We start from the raw sequence: 20,922 nt of genomic DNA, 5'->3' as shown, positions 1-20,922 counted from the left end.
ACAAAGAAATCCAGCGTTCTTGGCCTTCTAAAATCTCAGAGGCAGTGGGCAGTCTGCTGAGAAATTACACATTACTGCCTTTTTGCTCATGATTAATAGAAGAAGTCAAGCTTAAGGTGAAATGGAAACAAACCATGTTTGGCAGTGGATGTACAAAGGAGGAAATTTAGAATGAACTTTTTTTGCTTTAAACAAAAACATCCGTTTGCATCATTTCAGAGTTTCATCACAGCTGAAGAACCGTGCAGGACTTAACATTCTGAAGCCACTAAAGAGGCCAGAGCGTCTCCCCTCATCCGGTCTTTTCACAGTAACGGGAAAAGACAGAGAATTGAAATGCAACTCCAGGCTGCCTCCACTCTCCTCATCTGCCCACAATTGAATTTCACTCACGACTATTTCTCCATCAGCCGAGGGAGGAATTTATCCCACAACAGCCTCTCATGTATGAATCCTTCATTCACGACAGTTAGCATGTGCTTCCCCACATCCTTAAGTATTGCTGCCTGCTCGTTACCTCAAACCTGTTCATAAAGATTTGTCATTTTCTTCTCATTTAACGTTTAATTTGCTGATGATTAAAACAAATGTTTGACATTAAAAATCTCAATCAGCAACAGTTTTAGGAGGAAAGAATGAGCTGGAAACACTGAAACACAATTTCCAAAGAAAAAAAAGAGGGTAAAGTCTAAATGGCATAATACATCATCATAGTCATTATAAGTCCAAATGGAGGAAATAATAGTCAATCATAGCATTTGGGGCCAGATGTGTGAGCCTCTAAGTCATTTATAATTTCTTGGATTCGTTTAGAGGCAGCAGCAAGTCACTAACGTTCAGACTGCTCTGCAGCTGAACATTTTAACTTCTTCTGTTACATGTAAAAAATGAATTCAAGTAGAAAACCTTTGAAGCAAAGAAGAAATAATGTTCTCTTCTTATTATATTTAGATTAGTATTTCAAGTATGCCTGCATGTGGAGGAACTTAAATGCAAAACCAAAGACAGAAACTGAAAGGAAATGCATCACTTTTTCATTAAACATATATAATATATACTTCCTCTTCTAATTTCTCATCTTCTATATGTAACTGAATAACATTTCCATAAGCTTAAAGAAGGAAATATATATTTCAGGCAGGCATTCAACAAATTAAACAAAAAATCATATATGGTGAACTGAAACTCCTTTCATTCTGAGGTTTAAAAAATGTGGGTAATCATCGGAGGGTCTGGTAGTCCTTGAGTGACGTCATACTAATCAGCAAATTTATGCTTCTCTAGAAAAGACATTTCTAGTAGATTTATCTGAGAAAGACGAAACCACTGCAGAAACAGCTAAAACCACATTGACAGGATGTAGCTTTCATAATTGCATCACTGTTTCTCATTGATGGCTTAACTCACCGCTTAGCTGTAAAAATATTTGAGTTATAGTTTACACATGAAAACAGATAAATCTTTAAAAGTTTGCACTTCAACTTGTGTTTTCACAAGTCGGACGTAATGAGAAAGGCCCTACCCCTCCCTCATATTTACCCTTTTAATGTTGATTTGGTGGGAAATTTCTGCATGCACAGTCAGAGCCCCAACGCTGAATATTAAAAACAGACAGTAATTGAGAGCTAGTGAAGTATTGGTCATGAAATCCACAGTAAATATGATTGCAGGCTGATTCTGTAGCTGACAAACTCATAACTATGACTCATCTGAAGTTCAGCTTAAGTATTACTTAAATGTTTACTATTTTTGTGTTCTCCCAAGGGGCCAAAATAATGGAGATTAGAACTGAAAAAATCTGTCCTAAAAAAAATGCTCTGTCTTCATCAACAGAAAGGGACAGGTAAGACAAGTGTGGAAAAAGAAATTCCCACAAGCAGAGAAGAAAGCTCAGAAAATAAGGCATCTGTTTAGGGGCAGCTTCAGCGTTTCCTGGGAGAAATGACAAAAAAAGTCGGCTGGGAAACAAAGAGTGACGCTAATGAATTGTGAGCTCTTTGTTTTCTTAATTAAAAACACACTGAGTGTTAGGGGCCGCCCACAATGAAAGGATTTTAAAGTACTGACTGTTCATCATCAAAATATGAAAGTTACCATATTATAAGTACAATATTTAGTTCATACATGTTAAATACAACTGACCATAAACAATAGACACTCAATGGACACTTTATTAGGCACACCTGTCCAACTGCTCGTTAACACAAATTTCTAATCAGCCAATCATTTGGCAGTAACTGAATGAATTAATACATCTAGACATGGTCAAGACGATCTGCTACAGTTAAACTGAGCATCAGAATGGGGAAAAAGGGTGATTTAAAAGTGACTTTTAATGTGGCATGGCTATTGGTGCCAGACGGTCTGGTCTGAGTATTTCAGAAACTGCTGATCTACTGGGATTTTCACCCACAACCATCTCTAGGGTTTCCAGAGAATGGTCCAAACAACAGAAAATATCCAATGAGCGGCAGTTCGGTGGGTAGAAAAGTCTTGTTGAAGCCAGAGGTCAGAGAAGAATGGCCAGATTGGTTCCAGCTCACAGAAAGGCAACAGTAACACAAAAAACCTGTCGTTACAACCGTGGTCTGCACAGGAGCGTCTCTGAATGCACTTCACGTCCAACCTTGAGGCAGATGGGCTACAGCAGCAGAAGAACATCGGGTGCCACTCATATTAGCTAAGAACAGGAAAGTGAGGCTACAATTCACACAGGATCACTACAACTGGACAATAAGGGACAATGCCACGGCCTACCTGAGTATTGTTGCTGACCATGTCCATCCTTTTATGACTAGTGTACCAATATCCACTTCCAGCAGAATAAAATAGCACTGTGTCATAAAGCTGGAATCATCTCCGACTGGTTTCTTGAACATGACAATGAGTTCACTGGACAACAACGGCCTCCACAGTCGCCCAATCTCAACCCATTAGAGAACCTTTGGGATGTGGTGGATAGGAGATTGGCATCAAGTGGAGCCGGAAAATCTGCAGCAACTGCGTTAGGCTGTCATATCAATATGGACCAAACTCTCTGAGGAATATTTCCAGCACCTTGTTTATTCTATGCCACCAAGGATTAAGGCAGTTCTGAAGGCAAAAGGGGGTCTAACCCGTTACCAGCAAGGTGTACCTATATAAAGCGGCAGGTGAGTGTATTTTGTGTTTGACTGTTTTTCGATTTGTTTCTGAGGCAAACTGTTTCTTTTTTATTGATCTGTACAGGCTAAAAAAGGCAGAATTATGGCTGAAAAGGTGAGGGTCAAGCAGTGAGCGAGAGCAGCTAATCATGTGGAAAACAGGACATCAAAGCGGTCACACATTGACAGATGCTGAACCACCGACTGTTACAGGGTCTGCCTCTCGTCACACTGCAGCCGCCTTCTGCTAATTGGATAACTTTCAGTCTCTTCTGCTGGGTTCAGTGATCATTCGTTTCACAACAAACTGCATTAATGATTTCACATTTAGGTTTTTTAGGGAAAATCTAGCAAAAGCAATAAGTCTACTTTTATAGTTTCATTTTAGATGCAATCAAAAGATGCCAAGAGATTTCCCAAGAGAAGCAGAAGTATCTCTGTAGAAAGCAAAATCTCACAGACACAAACACATTTCTCCAAATCACAATACCTACCTGTGATTTTTCTTCTCCAATGACATTTCGTCATCTGCAGGATGTTGTTTTCACATTTTGAAGGACTAATAATGGAAGCGGTACATGATTGTGTCATTTTTGGGGGGTTTAATTGTTCTTTCTGTGTTGTTTTTTCCCCTTGTGTTTAGTGTTTGGTGTCAGGTTATGTATCATTGTTTGTCTTGTTGTTCTGTCCCCATCTGTAATCACAGCAGGATTTAGTTTTTGTCTACTCAGCTGTTTCTTGTTGCTTTGATTACCCTCAGTGTGTGTATAAACCCAGGTTCTCAGTTTCTCCAGGCCTGACCCTCTGCCAGGTCACACTATTGGGTCTTTGTTTAACCGGCAAAGTTTCCCTGAGATTAAATACCTCTTTCGTAAAAGAGTCAAACAGCAAACCCCAAACACCAAATACAGGAAAATACGAACTTGTAGAACAAATTTTGTATATCATGGACTCAAAAGCTTTCAAAGAAATTAACTTAGCTAATTTCCAGTCTGAGGAACAGCGAGCAATAAATGATAGTTTGAACAAAGAGAATAAAAGTCAGCCTTTCTCTGTGATAGTTAGGGAGGCAAAAGTCCAAGCCTTAAAAGGAAAATGTACCAATGATTCCTCCTTTAAATGACTGGGACAAGCCATCCCATCCCACAATGCATCTCACAGTGGTGTGTCACTGCTTTACAGTTACTGATGAAAGCCATGATAAATGGTGTCAACCGTCTGAATACATTGAGCTGAAGCAGTCACATGTCTATAATCCAGTACAGATAGAAAAGTTGCAGCGGCAAGATGCCTTTTGACTTTATATAAAAAATAAAAAAAATTGTTTATTTAAAAAAAAAAAAAAAAGGAATTTTAATCAGTCTCTTCACATGAAAGTCAGAGTCATCAATCAAACCATCTCTATGTTTTTGACCTCAAAGCTGGACTCTTATAAATTTAAGCCTTGGACGCCTGAATTAATTTCTAATTGTGAAAAGAATCACTTATGTTTTTATTTGAAAGAAATGCTCATTTTGGAGCAGTAAGTGGTTTGTTGCACATTTGCATCAATCAGCTTCAAGGAATTAAACCTGTTTTTGTCTTTTAGTTTTGCCAAATGTAGGTTTTGTGCTATTTTTTTAAGATCTGTTTCAGTTCCCATCATAAGGTCTTTTCCAACTGGTTCAAATACAAATACAGGTATGAGAAATATATATTTAAAAAGGCAGATTCTGTAAGAGTATTATTACATTTTGTATTCTTCATAGTGGAGCCAACTTTTAAAATAATCATGCAATTTGTTGTACAAGCTGCAAATTTGGTATGGATGTACCTTAGGATTCCCCTTATTTTAAAGCATGCTTCCTAAGAAAATCCAAGCTTTTAAATATATTTATATTACACATATAATGGTACTCTATAGGCACCCCAAGTTAAGACTCGATTTTGGGCATCAACAGCCCATTTTTGTCATAGCTAATATGTTTTTCTGAAAGAGAAGATCTTAAGGAACATTCATGCCGAATCTGCAGCTGAAATATCAATCTAACCGGCTCCACTATCAAGAATAAAATGTTCTTCACAGATGTAATGATTGGGTTCCAATAGATTCTGTGTTCTTTTCAGTCAGAGCAAAATTTTAATAAACCTCACTGGTTGAGATTTTATCCCTGTACTAAACGTTTTCCCGATGAAAATATTAAACAGAAGATGCTAGCTCTTGCCCATGACTGTATTTGGGATTGAAAATGTTCTTTTAGTAGTGTGGTGCAAAAATGTGCATTTTACCACAGTGCTTATATTTTATGCCAGTTTGTGTGTCTGTGAGATGCTTCATTGGCTGCATTGGGGGCTTGTGTTTCCAAACAGGAAAAAACTGTAATGTACTGCTGTGAGTACAGTATTGACAACAGCTATTCTTCATATACATTCTACTTCCACTGTTAAGGCAGACTGAGCGAGCACTGAAAACAACGAACTGCCCACTCTAACGCTAGTAAGTCCAATTTTAAGAACAAGGCCCACAACTCCCAGAGGTCCCTCCTGGACTGACATAAAACTGCTCAAACTAAACCAGTGGTCCGAATCCCTCGCAGCGGGCTCTGAATGCAAAGATTTCATGTTTGACCTCGAAAAACTCCCAAACCTCAGCAGGGACAGCCTTGCTCTACAAGGTGTCACCGTGTATCAGTGCTGCCGGAGAAAAGCTGAAAGAGAAGAAATGCACAAGAAGCAAAATGTGGAGCGGCAGGTGTGGGCCGGCTCGCTCTCTGCTGATTTAAGTCCCCTGTTTTACAAAAGCAAACTCGATCTCCCTCAGAATGTCATTGTGAGGAAATCCATACAGTGAGCAGGCGGAGCAGCCAGATCTGAATCTTATTAAGCTGAAATAGTGGCAGCTCTTCACTGTGGTTCTCCCTACAGAAGGGGGAATAGCTTAGACTGTGTGTGGAAGTGTGCATGAGCCACGGCTTTGACAGGAGAGCAGCAGGGCAGCGCTGGCAGGTGAAGCCAGTGTGATATTCTGAGTTTTCTAAGTGAACGTGTCACTGCCAGACAGCCAGGATCACCTTCACTTAACCCTTTCTCCTTCTCTGTCGACCACATGTACCTTTCATTCCTCCTCCTTACTTTTGTTAAACCTTTCCCCGTTTTATGCAAATCTCTTCTCTCTACATCTCTATTCACAAATCCCCCCTTATCACATTAATATTTGCCATTTTTTCCTGTCTCAAACTAATTTCCGTCTATCAACCATGCTATAAGCTCTCCTTTCTTTATCCCTTCTTGGGTCCATAGCTGCTTTGGGAGTCTGAAATCACTAGTGGCTTCACACATAGAGATGTGCCAAACAGGGTGGGAATAAAAGCAACTCTCCATCCTCTCAGCAACATGTTGTCTTTGGTGTCACGTCACAGGTGAGTGGGTCATCTTTCAGCTCGTGCTCACTGTGTCATGCCAAAAAAAGAAAGAGAGGAGCGGATATTTGTGCAGTCCTGTCTGTGCACCACTATGACGATCTGCACACTTTGTGCATGTATATGTGCACGCAACTGAAGGAAAGTATAGATCATACATCTCGCATGTGCATTTGAGTCAAGTTTCTGTGTATGTGTGTGTAGTTTCTAATAGGATTATCTTAGGAACAGGAAACTAAAATCTTACATTTCTTAATCCTGCATTGAATTAAAACATTGGTCCAATTTTCTTTTTGTTTCCTTTTTATTTACTTATATAAAGTTGTATTGTGTTGTGGTTTAAAAAGTTGTTTAAAGTCACACTCTTTTTTACTATGATTATGTCATTTTTAGCCTAAATCAAAAATCTGTGTCAATTTCTAGGACATTATTTCTGCTACAGCAGTAGTTCATTAGAAATTCACCTCTGAATTGTGGGCAGAACTTTAGGCGCAGAGTGCGTCCATCCCCATTTCCCATAATCCCTTATACTCTATACTCTCCCCTGTGAGGGGCTCTAGCTCATAGCCCCTCACAACCCCAACTTAACGTTGTTGGTGCAACAAAAATCGTAAGCAATATCGATGTTATCCAACCGTACAGTTTTGAGCCAGATGCAAGCTCAGACCAGAAAAAAATAAAGACGTACTTGGATCCATTTGTCTGCAAAGTGGATGTAGCTGAATGGAGCAGAGCATGGAGCTCCTTTAATAAAAAGTGCTATATAAATAAAGTGGATGGGGTTTTGTCCATGCATACTTTGAACAGGCAGCATGAGAAGCAGCTGGAACTGGAAGCAGTCCAGTGTGAAGCTGGATGACCCGAGTGCAGCCACAGCAGCAGCTCACGCGTTCATGTTTGGGCTGACCTGGATACTGTTTCACCTCAGCATTTTATGTGTCGGTGCACATAACATCAGAAAGCGCATGTCCTAGAAGGGACATGAACACATGCCACACAGACTCAGTTTACTGCAATAATATACGAAGATGGCAGCCGTGTGCATTCAAACAACATTCACAGCTCTGCAGTTACAATGTCGAGCACAAACTTCTTCATAAAACATAAGCAAGCGGGTAGAGAGGACGCCTACAACCGCCATTCAGTTACAATTACCAAATAAATATATGAGCCCGGGGCAAATATTCTGATCTAAATGGAGTGCCTTCTCATTGGAGTGTCAGACTGACTATTGGCCAGATATGGGAACCACGACTCAAACTATAACCCAATTAAACTTCTCCACCACAACAATCTCCCATAATAATATCAAAGAACTGGATCGATAGTGCTCTGCCTCTGAATGCTGAATCAATAACATTAAGAATGGCACTTATATCCCCGTTTTACTGCACTGGATTAACCAGTTGAGGTAACAATAAACACACAGTGCACTGTTTTTATTTTGACCTCCTGATAAAAGGTTTTGCCCTCCATTGCTAGTCTATGTGCACCATTGCATTTGTACATTGTTTCTTCTTTTAAAAGACGTTTCCTGCAAACATATTTAAAAGTTTTTCCTTACTGCGAAGTAGGGTCTAAGGGCAGGGATGCCCAGTTTAGTTTAGCCTGTTTATTTCAGTTTAGTATTTTCCTATAAAATTCTGTGTATTCAAGATCCTTTTGATTTTATTTTTACTTTATTTTATTACTGGTACGAAGTCCATTGAGATGACTGTTGTGTGATTTTAAAATTGAATTGAATTAAAAATCCATAAATCTTTTTTATAATTATATTTTGTATTCAAAATAAAAAAGAAACTTACAGCATAAATGAAAACAATTTAAAAATCAGCAGCATGCCTTTACTGTAAAAACTGAACATAAATTGTCCTCATTAATTTTTAAGAGTCGGTGCATTTAGTTGGGGGTAAAAATCCATGTCCAACTCTACAATGGTTTAAATATAAAATAACAATTATATTGCATATTCTTGGATCAAGAACAAAAAAATTGGTGGGAAACTTTTATTTCTAAGGCACCCTCCCAAGGCTGGTTTATTAGCTTTTATTTATATTTTATATTATGCTATTTTGAATCATAATTTGACGTCCTGGGTAAACGTAATGGTCGCAATCTCCTAAAAAAGAGCAGAAACATGTATTTAAACAGTTTATATTTTCTTTTTACTGAAAATTTAGTGTAGTTCAACGCTTTCTGTGTTTAAAAAGATAGCAAAACCAAAATTTAGTGTAGTTCAACGCTTTCTGTGTTTAAAAAGATAGCAAAACCACAATGTGCTTTTCTACTGTTGTATGCATTTTATTTTATAATCAAATGCTTTGGTCTCCCTTCACTGTCATCTCCAAAGACAAGAGAGACATACTCTTTCAGTTGTGAATACTACAAAAGACACCTGAATACAAATGTGTTATCTCATCACACATTGTCATTTTGGGGCATTTAATGCACCTTCTCTTAATCTGATGTCAAGAAAAATAAATACATTCTAGGGATCTAGTTTGTTTCCAACATACAGCACACATTCTATTTTGAAGTGTGGAGCATGCAGTCAAGAACAATATGTGAAGAGCAGCAAGCACGCACTAGGAGTGCAAGTCTATTACTGCCTCATGCTAGACGGAGTATAAGACTGCATGATATAAGCGGTGGTGAATCCACCTGGAGGCTTGCCTGTAATGAAAATCTGGCATGTAACACGCAACGAGTAAAGTGCAACTCCATAAAGAGATCAATAGTTACCTTTTGGGGATGCAAAATGTTCCGTAGAATGCTTTCTTTGTAGAAATATTTTCAAAAACCTTGCAAATTTTACTGATTTCTTTTTTAACTTGCTTCATGACAGAAGGGTAATGTGTAGTTGCAACAATGTTTTTATTTATACCAGTCAAAGTCCAAATGACCCATTATATAAACATACATCGCCTATAGTATTTTGCATAACTTCTATAATTTTAAGTACAACAACAATTCTAGGGGTGCCTCTGGAATGAGCGAGAACTGCTTCATTCAGGGCCTAAATCCTGGATTAGAAGTATGCTCAGCTTGGCTTTTTCAGATTTTTACATACCTTCAATTGAATTCATATCAGAAATCACACTTGGGAACCCAAACTCTCTCTGTCATAGTCTCTTCCTGCTCTTCTTCAGAGGTAGTGACTGTTTATTTGAGATCATGGGATAACAAAACATAAAGTCTAACAGCCAAAAGAGAAGATATTCTGTTTTCTTAAAGATAACCCCCCAGTCATTCCCTCCAAACTGTGGAAAAAGAGGGCTAAAATATGAATTACCAATCAACAGACATATTTTTTCTTAAAAAATCACTCTTTATTCTAAGCACTGAAGTAAAAGTGACCACATGCTAAGATGGTTGATGTGTTACGAATGAAGCAGGCAAAAATGGTCTTATTCATCACAAAATAAAGATAGTGTTTTTATGCACACACATTTATTTTGAAAAATTAAAAATTGAACAATTTTTTGCTGAATTATAAAATCAAGCCAAGAAAAATAAAAATAAAATGCATTAACAACTGTTGTTATTGTTATTGTTGTAATAACATATCTTATCACAACTATGCAGATGATACTCAGATCTATGTGTCACTGACAACAGGTGAATATGGGCCGGTGGATTCTCTCAACCACTGCCTCCAACAGATCAGCGCGTGGATGCAGAACAACTTTCTCCAGATAAACTCAAACAAGACCGAAGTTATTGTTTTTGGCCCACAGAAACAAAGAGAAATTGGCAGCAGCTACCTTCATTCTCTGTCTCTTAAACCCTCAAATCAAGTTAGAAATCTAGGGGTAATCATGGACTCTGACCTGAACTTTAACAGCCATATCAAGTCAGTAACATCAGCGGCATTTTACCACCTGAAAAACATTGCCAAAATCAAAAACATAATCTCAAAGCGAGACCTGGAGATACTTATCCATGCATTTGTCTCCAGTAGGTTAGACTACTGTAACGGCCTGCTCACCGGCCTGTCCAAACGAGCTGTAAAACAGCTTCAGTACATCCAGAATGCTGCTGCTCGAGTCCTGACCAAAACCAGGAAGTATGATCACATTAGTCCTGTGCTCAGGTCTTTGCACTGGCTCCCTGTACCTGAAAGAATAGACTTCAAAGCAGCTCTGCTTGTGTACAAGTCTCTCCATGGCCACGCACCAAAGTACATCTCTGACATGTTAGTGCCATATGAACCATCTCGTACTCTGAGGACCTCAGGGGCCGGCCTCCTGTTGATTCCCAGAGTCAGAACTAAACAAGGGGAATCAGCGTTTCAATATTCTGCAGCTAAAATCTGGAACAGCCTCCCTGAAGGCGTAAGACAGGCCTCTTCTGTGTTCATGTTCAAATCTAGACTTAAAACATTTCTGTTTAGCTGTGTATATGACTGAAAGGTCCTATCTGCACCTTTCTTTCCTTCCTTTCTTTTTAAATCTTTTTTTTTCTTCCTTTTCTTTTAAAGTAAATTTTATGTTGATTATTTCTATGATGTATTGTGATTTTAATGCATTTTTCTGCTTTGTGAAGCACCTTGAACTACTTTGTGTACGAATTGTGCTATACAAATAAACTTGCCTTGCCTTGCCTTGCCTTGTTCTGATGTTGCGCTATCACAATCTGAAACAGCACTAGAACCATGCTGAATTTTGCTGGATGAAACAACATCCTGTCTAAAAGAAAATCATGCATTTACCCATCAAAATAGAGGCGAAGGGAGAATGGCAGTAGCTAAACAACAGAAACACTGCTTCAAGGAGCCTCCTGATTAACCATAGATTGCATCTTTCCACATTGGCAGCACACATTTTTCTCTATACTACTCGCCTCTGTAACACAGTATCAGATCCCCCAAAAACTGCTTAACTTCATCAAATACCACCAGAATCCAGTTTTAAAAGTCTTGAACTTTTTTAGCTCCAAACCCTATAAAGTTTGAAAGCATCTTCTCCATGATCTGGACTTGAACTTGCAATGGGAACTTTGTCTCCTATTGTGGATCATCTAAACATCTATTTTAAACAAAACCAAAAAAAGATTCCCTTTATATATCTATTTTACGTCCAAAACTAGGCTTTACCTCCAGAGACTTTATATTGTAACAGCCTATACAGTATTCTGGGTTTGCGCATTTACCATTGCAATTATGGTAGTGGGACTGCAGGGAGCCTGTGTTTGACAATGCAAGAGAGACTCTCAATTAAGAGACCTTATAAGTAAACAGACGTTTGTCTCGGAGCGGCATTAATTCACTCAAGCCTTTTGACACCACCCGACACTAAACCCTGGGAGTCCGGCAACATTATATATTTTTTTGTTTTTTTGCAACAAGAGCTAGTTGGAAATAAGAACAACACAATGTTTTTCGGTGCATTTTGCAGTATATTGGCACTGTTGTTGGTTCAGAAAGAAAAATCAGTGTTTTCCATCAAAGTTCTTGAGGTATTTCTATTTCCCAGCGCATTTGTAATTTGAAAGAAAAACCCTTTTATTTATTTTTTTCTCAGTGACAGGCGCCACAGGGATATGTGATTTCACATACACTCACTCAAGCAACATGTAAACATACATACCCGATACTTGGAAAGGTCAATCCTCAGTGAGTTATGCAGCTGGTCCAGCAGCTTGACAAATTTTTCCCTCTGTTAAGATCAAAACGTAATAATTCAGTTTACAGTCAAAGCACTGCACCAAATAATTTATAACACCGTGTGGGTCTGTGGCAGTGCTTATGCTACAGTGAATAATTTCCACCTCCTGCAACAAACTTTAGCTTCATGGCTTCATTGCCAAACTCAAGTAGCTGTCTGAAAATATATGAGACCTGCAACATTAGCTTATTAAAAGTTTAAATTGAAAGCACTGGCAAACGTGTCTGATGGTTTTGATTTATTGTGCATGACTTTCTTCTGAAAAATATATTTCAGTGAGAGAGGTAGTGTTAAATCATGCACTTTCAGACCTAAAATAAGTCACAGATTCTCTCCAGCAGGATATGAATGTATATATATCACACCTTCAAACATTGTATTCCTCAGGTAAGAGCTGGTGGACTTACCCCAAAGTTGGAGGCAGCAAACCGGTCGGAGGCAGAGGCCGTGGTTGTTGTGCTTGTTGTCGTGTGAGCAAAGTAGGCGTTGATATTCGCAAGCAGGTTACTCATCACTGCTGGCACACTCGGACACATGTATTTGGCAGAGAGACAAGAGAAATGCCTGCAAAAGAGAGGAAAAGAGTGTTATCTAAGCTAACAAGAAATAGAGGACATCAGACTATTAGCAGACCCACATCAGATAAAGTCCAAAGGCATTCGGTTGAAAAAAATTACATTGCCAAAAGTAACTCTCTAAATCAACAGGTTTCTTGTGTAAATGATAAAGACGTGGTATTTCTTAATCTAAATCTCAAGACTGTCACTTTCTTAATCATTTACCTTCAGGCTCCAATAGGGGTTAAGACCTCAGCCTCGTTTAAGAAGTGAAAAAGTGTCTTCAATGGTTATAAATTATATCATAAATCAAAGCTGACCATCCAGCACTGCTGCTTCTGACATGTGGAAGTTTTTAAAGACCCATTACGATAAAAATCCCGTTTTATGTTTTTTTATCATGTTTTTGTGACAGCTTTCTGACGGAAGAGGACATGTATAAAGGAAATTAAATGTAAAATTGCAGTTTTGAGTTTTCCTTTATTTAAAGCATTTTTAATCAGTAGCAGACGAAAAAATGCTGTTGGAGAAGACGCAGGAAATATGCTGGGTGGGTCACAAGGTCCCTGCCCTGAGCTCTCAGCAACAGGGAAGGGAAAGAGGTGCAGAATTGCTCTACCCAAATGGTCCCGCCCACAACTCAGTGGCAAATTTGCAATGAACTACTGCCGCTCTGTAGAAACGGTGTCCAAGAAAACAACACAGCTTTTTTTTAATTTTAGCTAAAAACGGCATAATCATAATTAAAAGGCATCTGGGAATGCTTTAAAAATGGCTCAAAAGATGATTGGAATGGGACTTTAAGAGATGGAATGAGATTTTAATTCAAAGTATACTGCAGTGAAGGCTTTGAGTTAAAATCTCATCCCTTTCAGGAGAGAAACTTCACAGCACAGCTACTGGAAAAAAATGTTTCAATTTTTTTTTTTGGCCGTAACCCTTGTGCTATCCTAGGCACTTTAACGTTGGGAGTTGGGTCATCTAGACCCACTAGACAATGCTCTGAACAATTTTTCTTCAATGATTTGTGAACCTCACTGTTGTCCGTGGATTACATGAAACCTTTCCACCTTTATCCACCTTTGTCATGGTAGGGAGAACACGTCAATGTAAGGGTGGGGTCATCTAAGATAGCACAAGGGTCTGTTAAACTTTACTGGTCATCTTGGTCACAGCATGTCCGAGTGGGAACATTTCTGTGTGAAATGCTTGTTCAGCTAACAGTCATTAAGATTCCCAGGTATCAAACCTCCTGTGTGCTGATGAGCAGGTTGAAGTCCAGTTGGGGCTATTAAAGTGGCATGATGATGTCTGTATGAAGGAACTTTGACCACTAAAATGTCAGACTTGAAGACACTTTTTTTAAAGAGTAAAAAAAAAAAAGACTTTAGTAAGCATTGAGATACACGTAGTGCCATTTTAATTTACCCAAAGAGGATAACTCTGGCTCTCTTTGCATATCTGCAACAGTTCAGCCCTGCAATAATTAAGTCCTGAAGCCTGGGAGCTTTGGTTTAAACAGGAATCTCTGTGTAAGTAAAGAGCAGATCCCATTTACACTCTTCATCCCATGGCTTCCCAGCAGCACTTGAGGTTTACATAAAGTCTGGATGTCTCTTGCATTCACATTCCCAGAAGGATTGCCATGTAAACAGTACATAGCGTATAAAATTCGCAAATCTGTGTAATAATTTATTGATTTAAACAACAAAAAACACCTGATCAGCCAACAGTTTTTATGGAAAGGATTTAACAGCTCAAAGTTGGAAAATGACTTGAGCACCTTAAACCCAGCATTTATTTGAATGTTTTTGTTCCTCTTTTTTGTAAGTATTTCTTATCAATGGCATTCAACTGTTTTCTTTTTTTTCATTGTTTTACTATTTTATGTAAATTTGATGTCATAATTAATTTTTAAGTTTTATCTTGTGATTCTATATGGGTTTGTGCATCTATATGGGTTTACTGTCAAGCACTTTGTGATTTTTTTTTTCTTATTTAGTAAATATCTGTCAGAATTTTTGACAAGGAGCAGGAAAGTTGCTGTTCAACAAAGCTTGGCGGTTGCCTGGGAAACAGACGTTTGGTATCAAACGCCATCAAGGACAAACATGAGACATCGAAGGTAATATAAGCATGATTCAGTGAGATCTTATTTAAAGAGTCATTTCTTCATTAAGGCGCAGAGTTGTGTGAAGTAATGACTACGGATTTACTCCTCCCTCTAAATGGAGTCAATGCAGACACACACATGCACAGACATGTTCTCATTGGGAGGCCTATTTAATTACTCGGCTTTCAGCCTCCAAATTACCCAGAAGCACTTGCGGTTGGACAAGCAAAGAGAAGGATGCAAAGAAGGCATCCGCTGAATTCCCTTGGCTCTCTTAGATTTTTGAAGCCATTTTTGAAGAGGGAAAGCATTGTGAAAACAAATGTTTCCCCTCTCTGGCTTTTTCAACTAACGGATGGGATGTTCTACACATTCACTTATCATTTTACAGTTTTGGACAGCTGGGATGAATGAGTGAAAGATTATGAGAAATGAGGACAGAGAATCAGTGGTAGGAGGCGAGTGGGGGAAGGGAGCGGTGATGGAGTGCGATGAAGAAATACGAACACAAGGGAGGGGATGCTGGCAATTGTGGCGGAGGGCTCGGGAGGGAGAGTGAGTCCTCTTTGATTTATGCAGCCATCATGTCAGAAGTGACTGGGAGTTAGGGTTCTGTGATGGAAAAAAACTAAAAGGTAAGGCCTTTCATAAATTCCTGATGAAGCATAATAATTGCTGATATTAGAAATGCCAAGCTTAAACAAGGTTCAAGCCTAAAGCATTAACTCCACCCGATAAAGCTGGTAATAAGGCTACTTACGGCTTCGCTTGTCTGCGCCTAAAGAAGCCCACAATCCCTCATACGTTGTAATGTGCTGTCACAGTGAAACAATGACATGCCACCCATCAACTTCTCAAGTTTGCAGCCCCTAAATCTATTTTTCGTAAGCATTTTAATCTCGTAAAAACTTAAAATCTACTATGTCAGCTCAGTGAGGCTAAGCATGAGATGCATTTGAGGATCATAAGCATATCACTGTAAATTAAATGGCCAGGTTTCCAATGCACAGATTAAGAGACTTTTTCACAAAAGAACCAATGTGAGCTGAGCCAATCAATTTACTAACACAATCTGTGTGTAATTACTGTCTAATTTACTTAAGCAACAACTAATTGCATAGTCTGCTGCTGGGATTGCCCGACAAATGCTTCCAGCATTAAAAGAACTTTAAAGGTACAGTTTGAAAACTTGCGACAAATTTAAAACAACGTCTTAGAACAGCAGGACAATGTGATCGCTAATTAGTCATTGAACCATTGGTAAGCACTCAACCAAAGCTACAGGGAGAGATGCAGAGCTGCTGTTTTTACATTCTACAGAACTATCTGGGATGAATCTGGAAAAGATTACTCTTGTTTTTTTCTTGCTTCACACAGTAATCATGAGATTTTAGGCATATTCAGCTGCCCTGGTACCAACCGGCATTTTGTGGATTGCATACTGTTAGGTTGAACAGGACCCATGAACAAAATATGTGCTTTCCAGTTAAATTCTACCCAGGATTGATGTTTCAAGCAAAATCCAATAAACTGTGTAGATTGGTATATTTTCAAGATAAAACAATGAGACATTGAGTACTGATAAATGTAATTCATTTATTTGTTTTGGTTTACTTTGAGTTTTAATTCTGAGACATGTATTTTTGTTTTCTACTTCTTTTTGTTGTCTTGGGTATTCCATCTGTATTCACACTCATATAACCAGAGAGTTTGTCTGTGAATTTTCAGGTTTTCAAACATTGATCCTGATCAAAATGATGTATCAGCACTTTTTTCAATTAATTGTGACATCAGTACATTAAAATCTGGTTTTCTAACAAAAAATCACTTTATGGTATCTTTTCACTAAAATATGTATTAGTGTCAAAGAACGAACGTTATCCTTTAAAAATAAAAGGTTGAATCTAAAGCTTCTAAGGAGACGTTCAAACCAAAGTTGTACCAATAATGCACACGGCTGCATGTCCAAGTCTTGCTTCAACATTGCATGTAGGATGGTATTACATGACTGTGATCACTCCTTTTTTATATTTCATATAGGGTCTTTGCATGTCTTTTTAACCTGGATTTTAGCTAATTTTTTACTACTTTTATTTATTTATTTATTTAGTTAGTTAGTTATATGTATTTATTTATTTATTTATCCATTTTATCTTGTTTTATGAACTTGAACTAGATTTTTAATGCATTATTTTAATTTACCTTGTTTCAATGTTTTATTGTTTTTATCAATATGTTTACTATTTGATTCTCTTTTTTATTTCCAGTGCTTCCTCAGCTGGAACCTCTCTCTCTGGGTCGGCTGCTCTTCAGCTGGATGGGAAACTGCATCACCACTTAGCTGTGGTGGAGCGGTCCCCGCTTGTGATGCTGCATGTGGCTGTTCACAGAGAGGGAGGTTCCAATTATCAGCGTTTCCAACATCTTGCTTTCATGCCCAGCCTATTTCTCATTGCCTTTTCCCATCAGTTAGGGGGTGGGAGGTGTGAAAGGAGTGGGGGGCAAGGTACGGGGAGGGGGGCCCTACTTTTTAATTTTTGTGCTTGTTTGTTTTAATCGTCATGCTTGTTTTTATATTTTTTTGTGTTTTAATGTAAAGCACTTTGTTCTATATTTTTAGATGAAAATTGCTTTATAAATAAAGTTTTGATTTTATTTGATGTGTCTTTTTCTGAGTGTGGGTTTGAGGAAACAAATATTTATGGTTGTTGGGGGTTAGAGTGAACCAGAAAAGCAGCCAGAGAGGAAAACAGGGCTATTTATCTGTTCCCTTGATCAATGCAATCAAGGTAGGCTAGGTAGTTTTTTCTTTTTTTTCAGGACCCCAAAAACTAATCAATCAAATAGGGAAACTCAATAGTCTTCCAAGCTCCAATTTTGCTGAGGAGACATCTTTACAACTCTTCTTCTCCTCCGGCTTTACTCTGTCTCTCAGCTCACCTCGGCCAATGAGACAATGACAGATTGGGAAGGTGAAAGGCCATAGATCAGGGTGGTACATACGTCATAGCCTGATAGATGGACTCCACTCCGTATCTCATGGCGAATTCATCCACTATCTCCTGGGAGATGTCGTCAAAGTAGACCTTCCATGCATCCTCCCCTTTCACCTGCGGGATCTTCACCACGCCGTTGTTCTTTGTCTCAGTCAGGTAGTGGAACAGATTCTGTTGATGGACACCAGATTAGATGATGGGGTTATCATGGTCATAGCTGCCTGTATAAAAATCATGACTGGACTTGTGAATGAATTTGACTAATGCATTATGTAGGTTACCTCATGCAAACAGGTGTACTGGCCGTGAGGAGGAACCACGTTCTCTTCTCCTTTCATTTCAACACTGATCTTGAGTCTGATGGCACCAGATACTGCAGACTTGTCAGTTCTTTTATCTGTTGTACAAGACAAAGATGCAAAGCTGCTTTGACTTGAAATGACTTGAAATTAACTGAAAACCACTTTCCTGTCCTGCACAAACACCAATTTCTACTGAAAATCCTCAAATTCTATCATCTTTTCTAACTTCACTGTGCTGCCAAGTCCTTCCTTACAATGGAGAACAAAGGTTCTTAAAAATTTAAGTCTAGAGATTTATTGACAATGAAAAGAAAAAAAATCGAATACAGAAACAATCAAGCAGAAAAAGACATGTCTATTTTTTAGAAGATGATTTAAAACACTCTCAAAACTTAATTCTTTGTCCAAACTTTTTTTTATTTTATTTTTTTAGGAATGTTAAATTTGTAGCTTTTTTTTTCTAAGTGTAACATTAGGTTGTATGGTTGGCAAGAACTCACACAAACACACATCTGAGACTAACTGCACAGCTACAGTGCTCTCAGATTCACTGCATCTCTTCATCAAATGAGTGGAACGCTCCTCCAGAGATGGTTGGTCAAGTGAGAGACAAGTGAAAAACAATAGCATGACAGAGAAACAGAGAAATGAGCTACAATTGTGAATGCCCCAATCGAAGTGGAGCTGAAGAGGCTGATGGAGCAGAGTAGCTGGAGGGGAGGATACCCACACCAGCAGAGGCCTGTTTAAACATTCATTGTGGTCATTTAAAAGGCACAAAGCAGCAGTAGTGGGAAAGGATCACTATTAACGGAAATTGCTTCATTTTAGCCAAAGAGGCAAACAATGACAGCCCCCATCAGGAATAACACTTTATGTGCCTAAATCTGAAAGTGATCCTCAAGCATACAATCAGAAGAATAAAGAGACTACTTCCTTTAAAAACGACACAGCAGCAACAGGGTTTACATGGCAACAAGAAGGTAACAAACTTAAACTGAGAGGTTAAAAAGAAACATTTTTTGACTCGCATTTATTTTTCGTCACATTTTAAGTTTACCCTTTTTTCTTTATTCAGCAGTTTTTCTTAAAGTCCCACTCTGATGAAAATTGTATTTTTGGTGTTTCCCTTCTCATGATGGAGCACATACAAAAAGAAAATAAACCTAAAATTGCATTTCTATGTATTTCTTTATTCAATTCATTGTGAATTAGGAGCAGATAAGTGCTATTTGTAAAACAGTTTATTGTATGTAGTAAATACACTGGCAGGAGGCTCCATGCTCCGCTCAATTCTGATGTACCTCCTTTTTTTTTCCCCTTTTAGAGCTGACATCTGGCTTAAAACTGTACGGCTGGATAGATCCAAAAGGGCTCTTCATTTTTGTTGAACCAGCAATGTTAGCTTGGGGCTATGAGAGGCTGTAAGGTAGCGGGAGAGCGTGTTAACAAAGAGCTCTCAGCAACGGGGAGGTATAGGGTGCTGCTTCGTGCTAACAGTCCCGCCCACAACTCAGATGCAAATTCCTAACTAACTCCTACAGCTCTGCAGAAACGATGTCCTAGAAAACAACACAGGTTTGTTCTGTTTGGCTAAAAACAGCAAAATCATAATAAAGAACACCAGTGGGGAAGCTTTTAGAATAGCTCAAAACATAGTTGAATTGGGTCTTTAACTTGATGCTTTGCCCTGCAGCTTTTATTTTCAAATATAACATTTAATTTCACGGTAGGTAGACCAAATTAATATTAAAAGAGAAAATGGAAATGTTTCTACCTTTTCTCCATCATTTCATGTTTCAAAAACTAAATTGTTGGGTTTTCTCACAAAGAAGGCACGACTAAAGTGAGTTTTTAGGTTTGACATCCACCAATAAATGCAATGAGGTCATTTAGCATATTAAGTCTGTTTTAAAGAGTTGCGCCTAATATATTCCCAGCCACGATTTATGTCTGACGCAGAATGTCCTTTGAAACAATGTAAACATTTTGGATGATGCTGAGTCCTCATTCAAGTACAATATCAGCAACTTCTAAAATTAACTCAAAGATGTCTTAAGTCTCACAAGTCAAAAGATTCAGACTTAAGACATCCTCTAAACACAGGAAAACACCAGGAAATGACCCAGAGTGTAATCTATTTTCTATTTTTTGGTTGGGCAGCACTTTTTCGAAGTGGACTAAAATGTAAGCTTGTGTGAAGCATGTGTGTGATGATTGTTGGACTCGTTGGCCAGAAATCACGAGAGCGAGGCAATGCAACTTTAGAAAACAATCACGGAGGTCTTACGAGCCGAATTTCTTATTTCAAAAGTAGCTGTTTTAAAGTCCATTTCAACACCTTCTGCCTGCTGTTTTGCAGTGGTGCTGGCTGCTTGACGGTGCAGAAGAGTGTTCTCTCTTCTTCATGTGTAAATTGAAGATTGCTCAATAAATGGATTGTTTTGTGTTCAAGCAAATCCTTAAGGTTCATTTTATCTCAAAATGGTATGAAAGAAGAACCCTCAGATACACCCGTGAGGAGACCTGCTCTGTTAATTTCCCAAATGTCCAGCTTTAATTAAAAAAAATCTTTTTTTAAGTATCTAAAGAGCTGATAAAGATGTTGACAGCTGGATCTGTAACAGGGAAACAAATTAGAATGACATCATCATCATTTGGGTATCACCCTCATGAAATAGTGAATCACTGTGAGGCATCGGAAAACTTGACCTATTCACACATCTCAGATAAATTCAGAAACTCAC

At 38.4% G+C, this 20,922-nt stretch overlaps 1 protein-coding gene across 4 annotated transcripts in view; it reads right to left on the bottom strand.

Moving 5' to 3' along the window:
* unc13c (unc-13 homolog C (C. elegans)) overlaps positions 1 to 20,922 on the bottom strand; it is a 130,944-nt gene that overhangs the window by 54,807 nt on the left and 55,215 nt on the right. For all 4 annotated transcript variants that reach the window (XM_020700036.3, XM_020700044.3, XM_020700039.3 and 1 more), the window contains exons 11-14: positions 18,155 to 18,270; positions 17,881 to 18,044; positions 12,615 to 12,771; positions 12,130 to 12,198 (exon numbers count right to left, since the gene is read on the bottom strand). In XM_020700036.3, coding sequence (XP_020555695.2) covers positions 12,130 to 12,198; positions 12,615 to 12,771; positions 17,881 to 18,044; positions 18,155 to 18,270 — 506 coding nt within the window. The remainder of the gene's footprint in view (positions 1 to 12,129; positions 12,199 to 12,614; positions 12,772 to 17,880; positions 18,045 to 18,154; positions 18,271 to 20,922) is intronic.

The sequence above is a fragment of the Oryzias latipes genome, chromosome 3 (assembly GCF_053564925.1).
Source record: "Oryzias latipes strain Hd-rR chromosome 3, Olatipes_Hd-rR_3.1".
Lineage (NCBI taxonomy): Eukaryota > Metazoa > Chordata > Actinopteri > Beloniformes > Adrianichthyidae > Oryzias > Oryzias latipes.
This window is presented reverse-complemented; position numbering and strand designations above follow the sequence as displayed.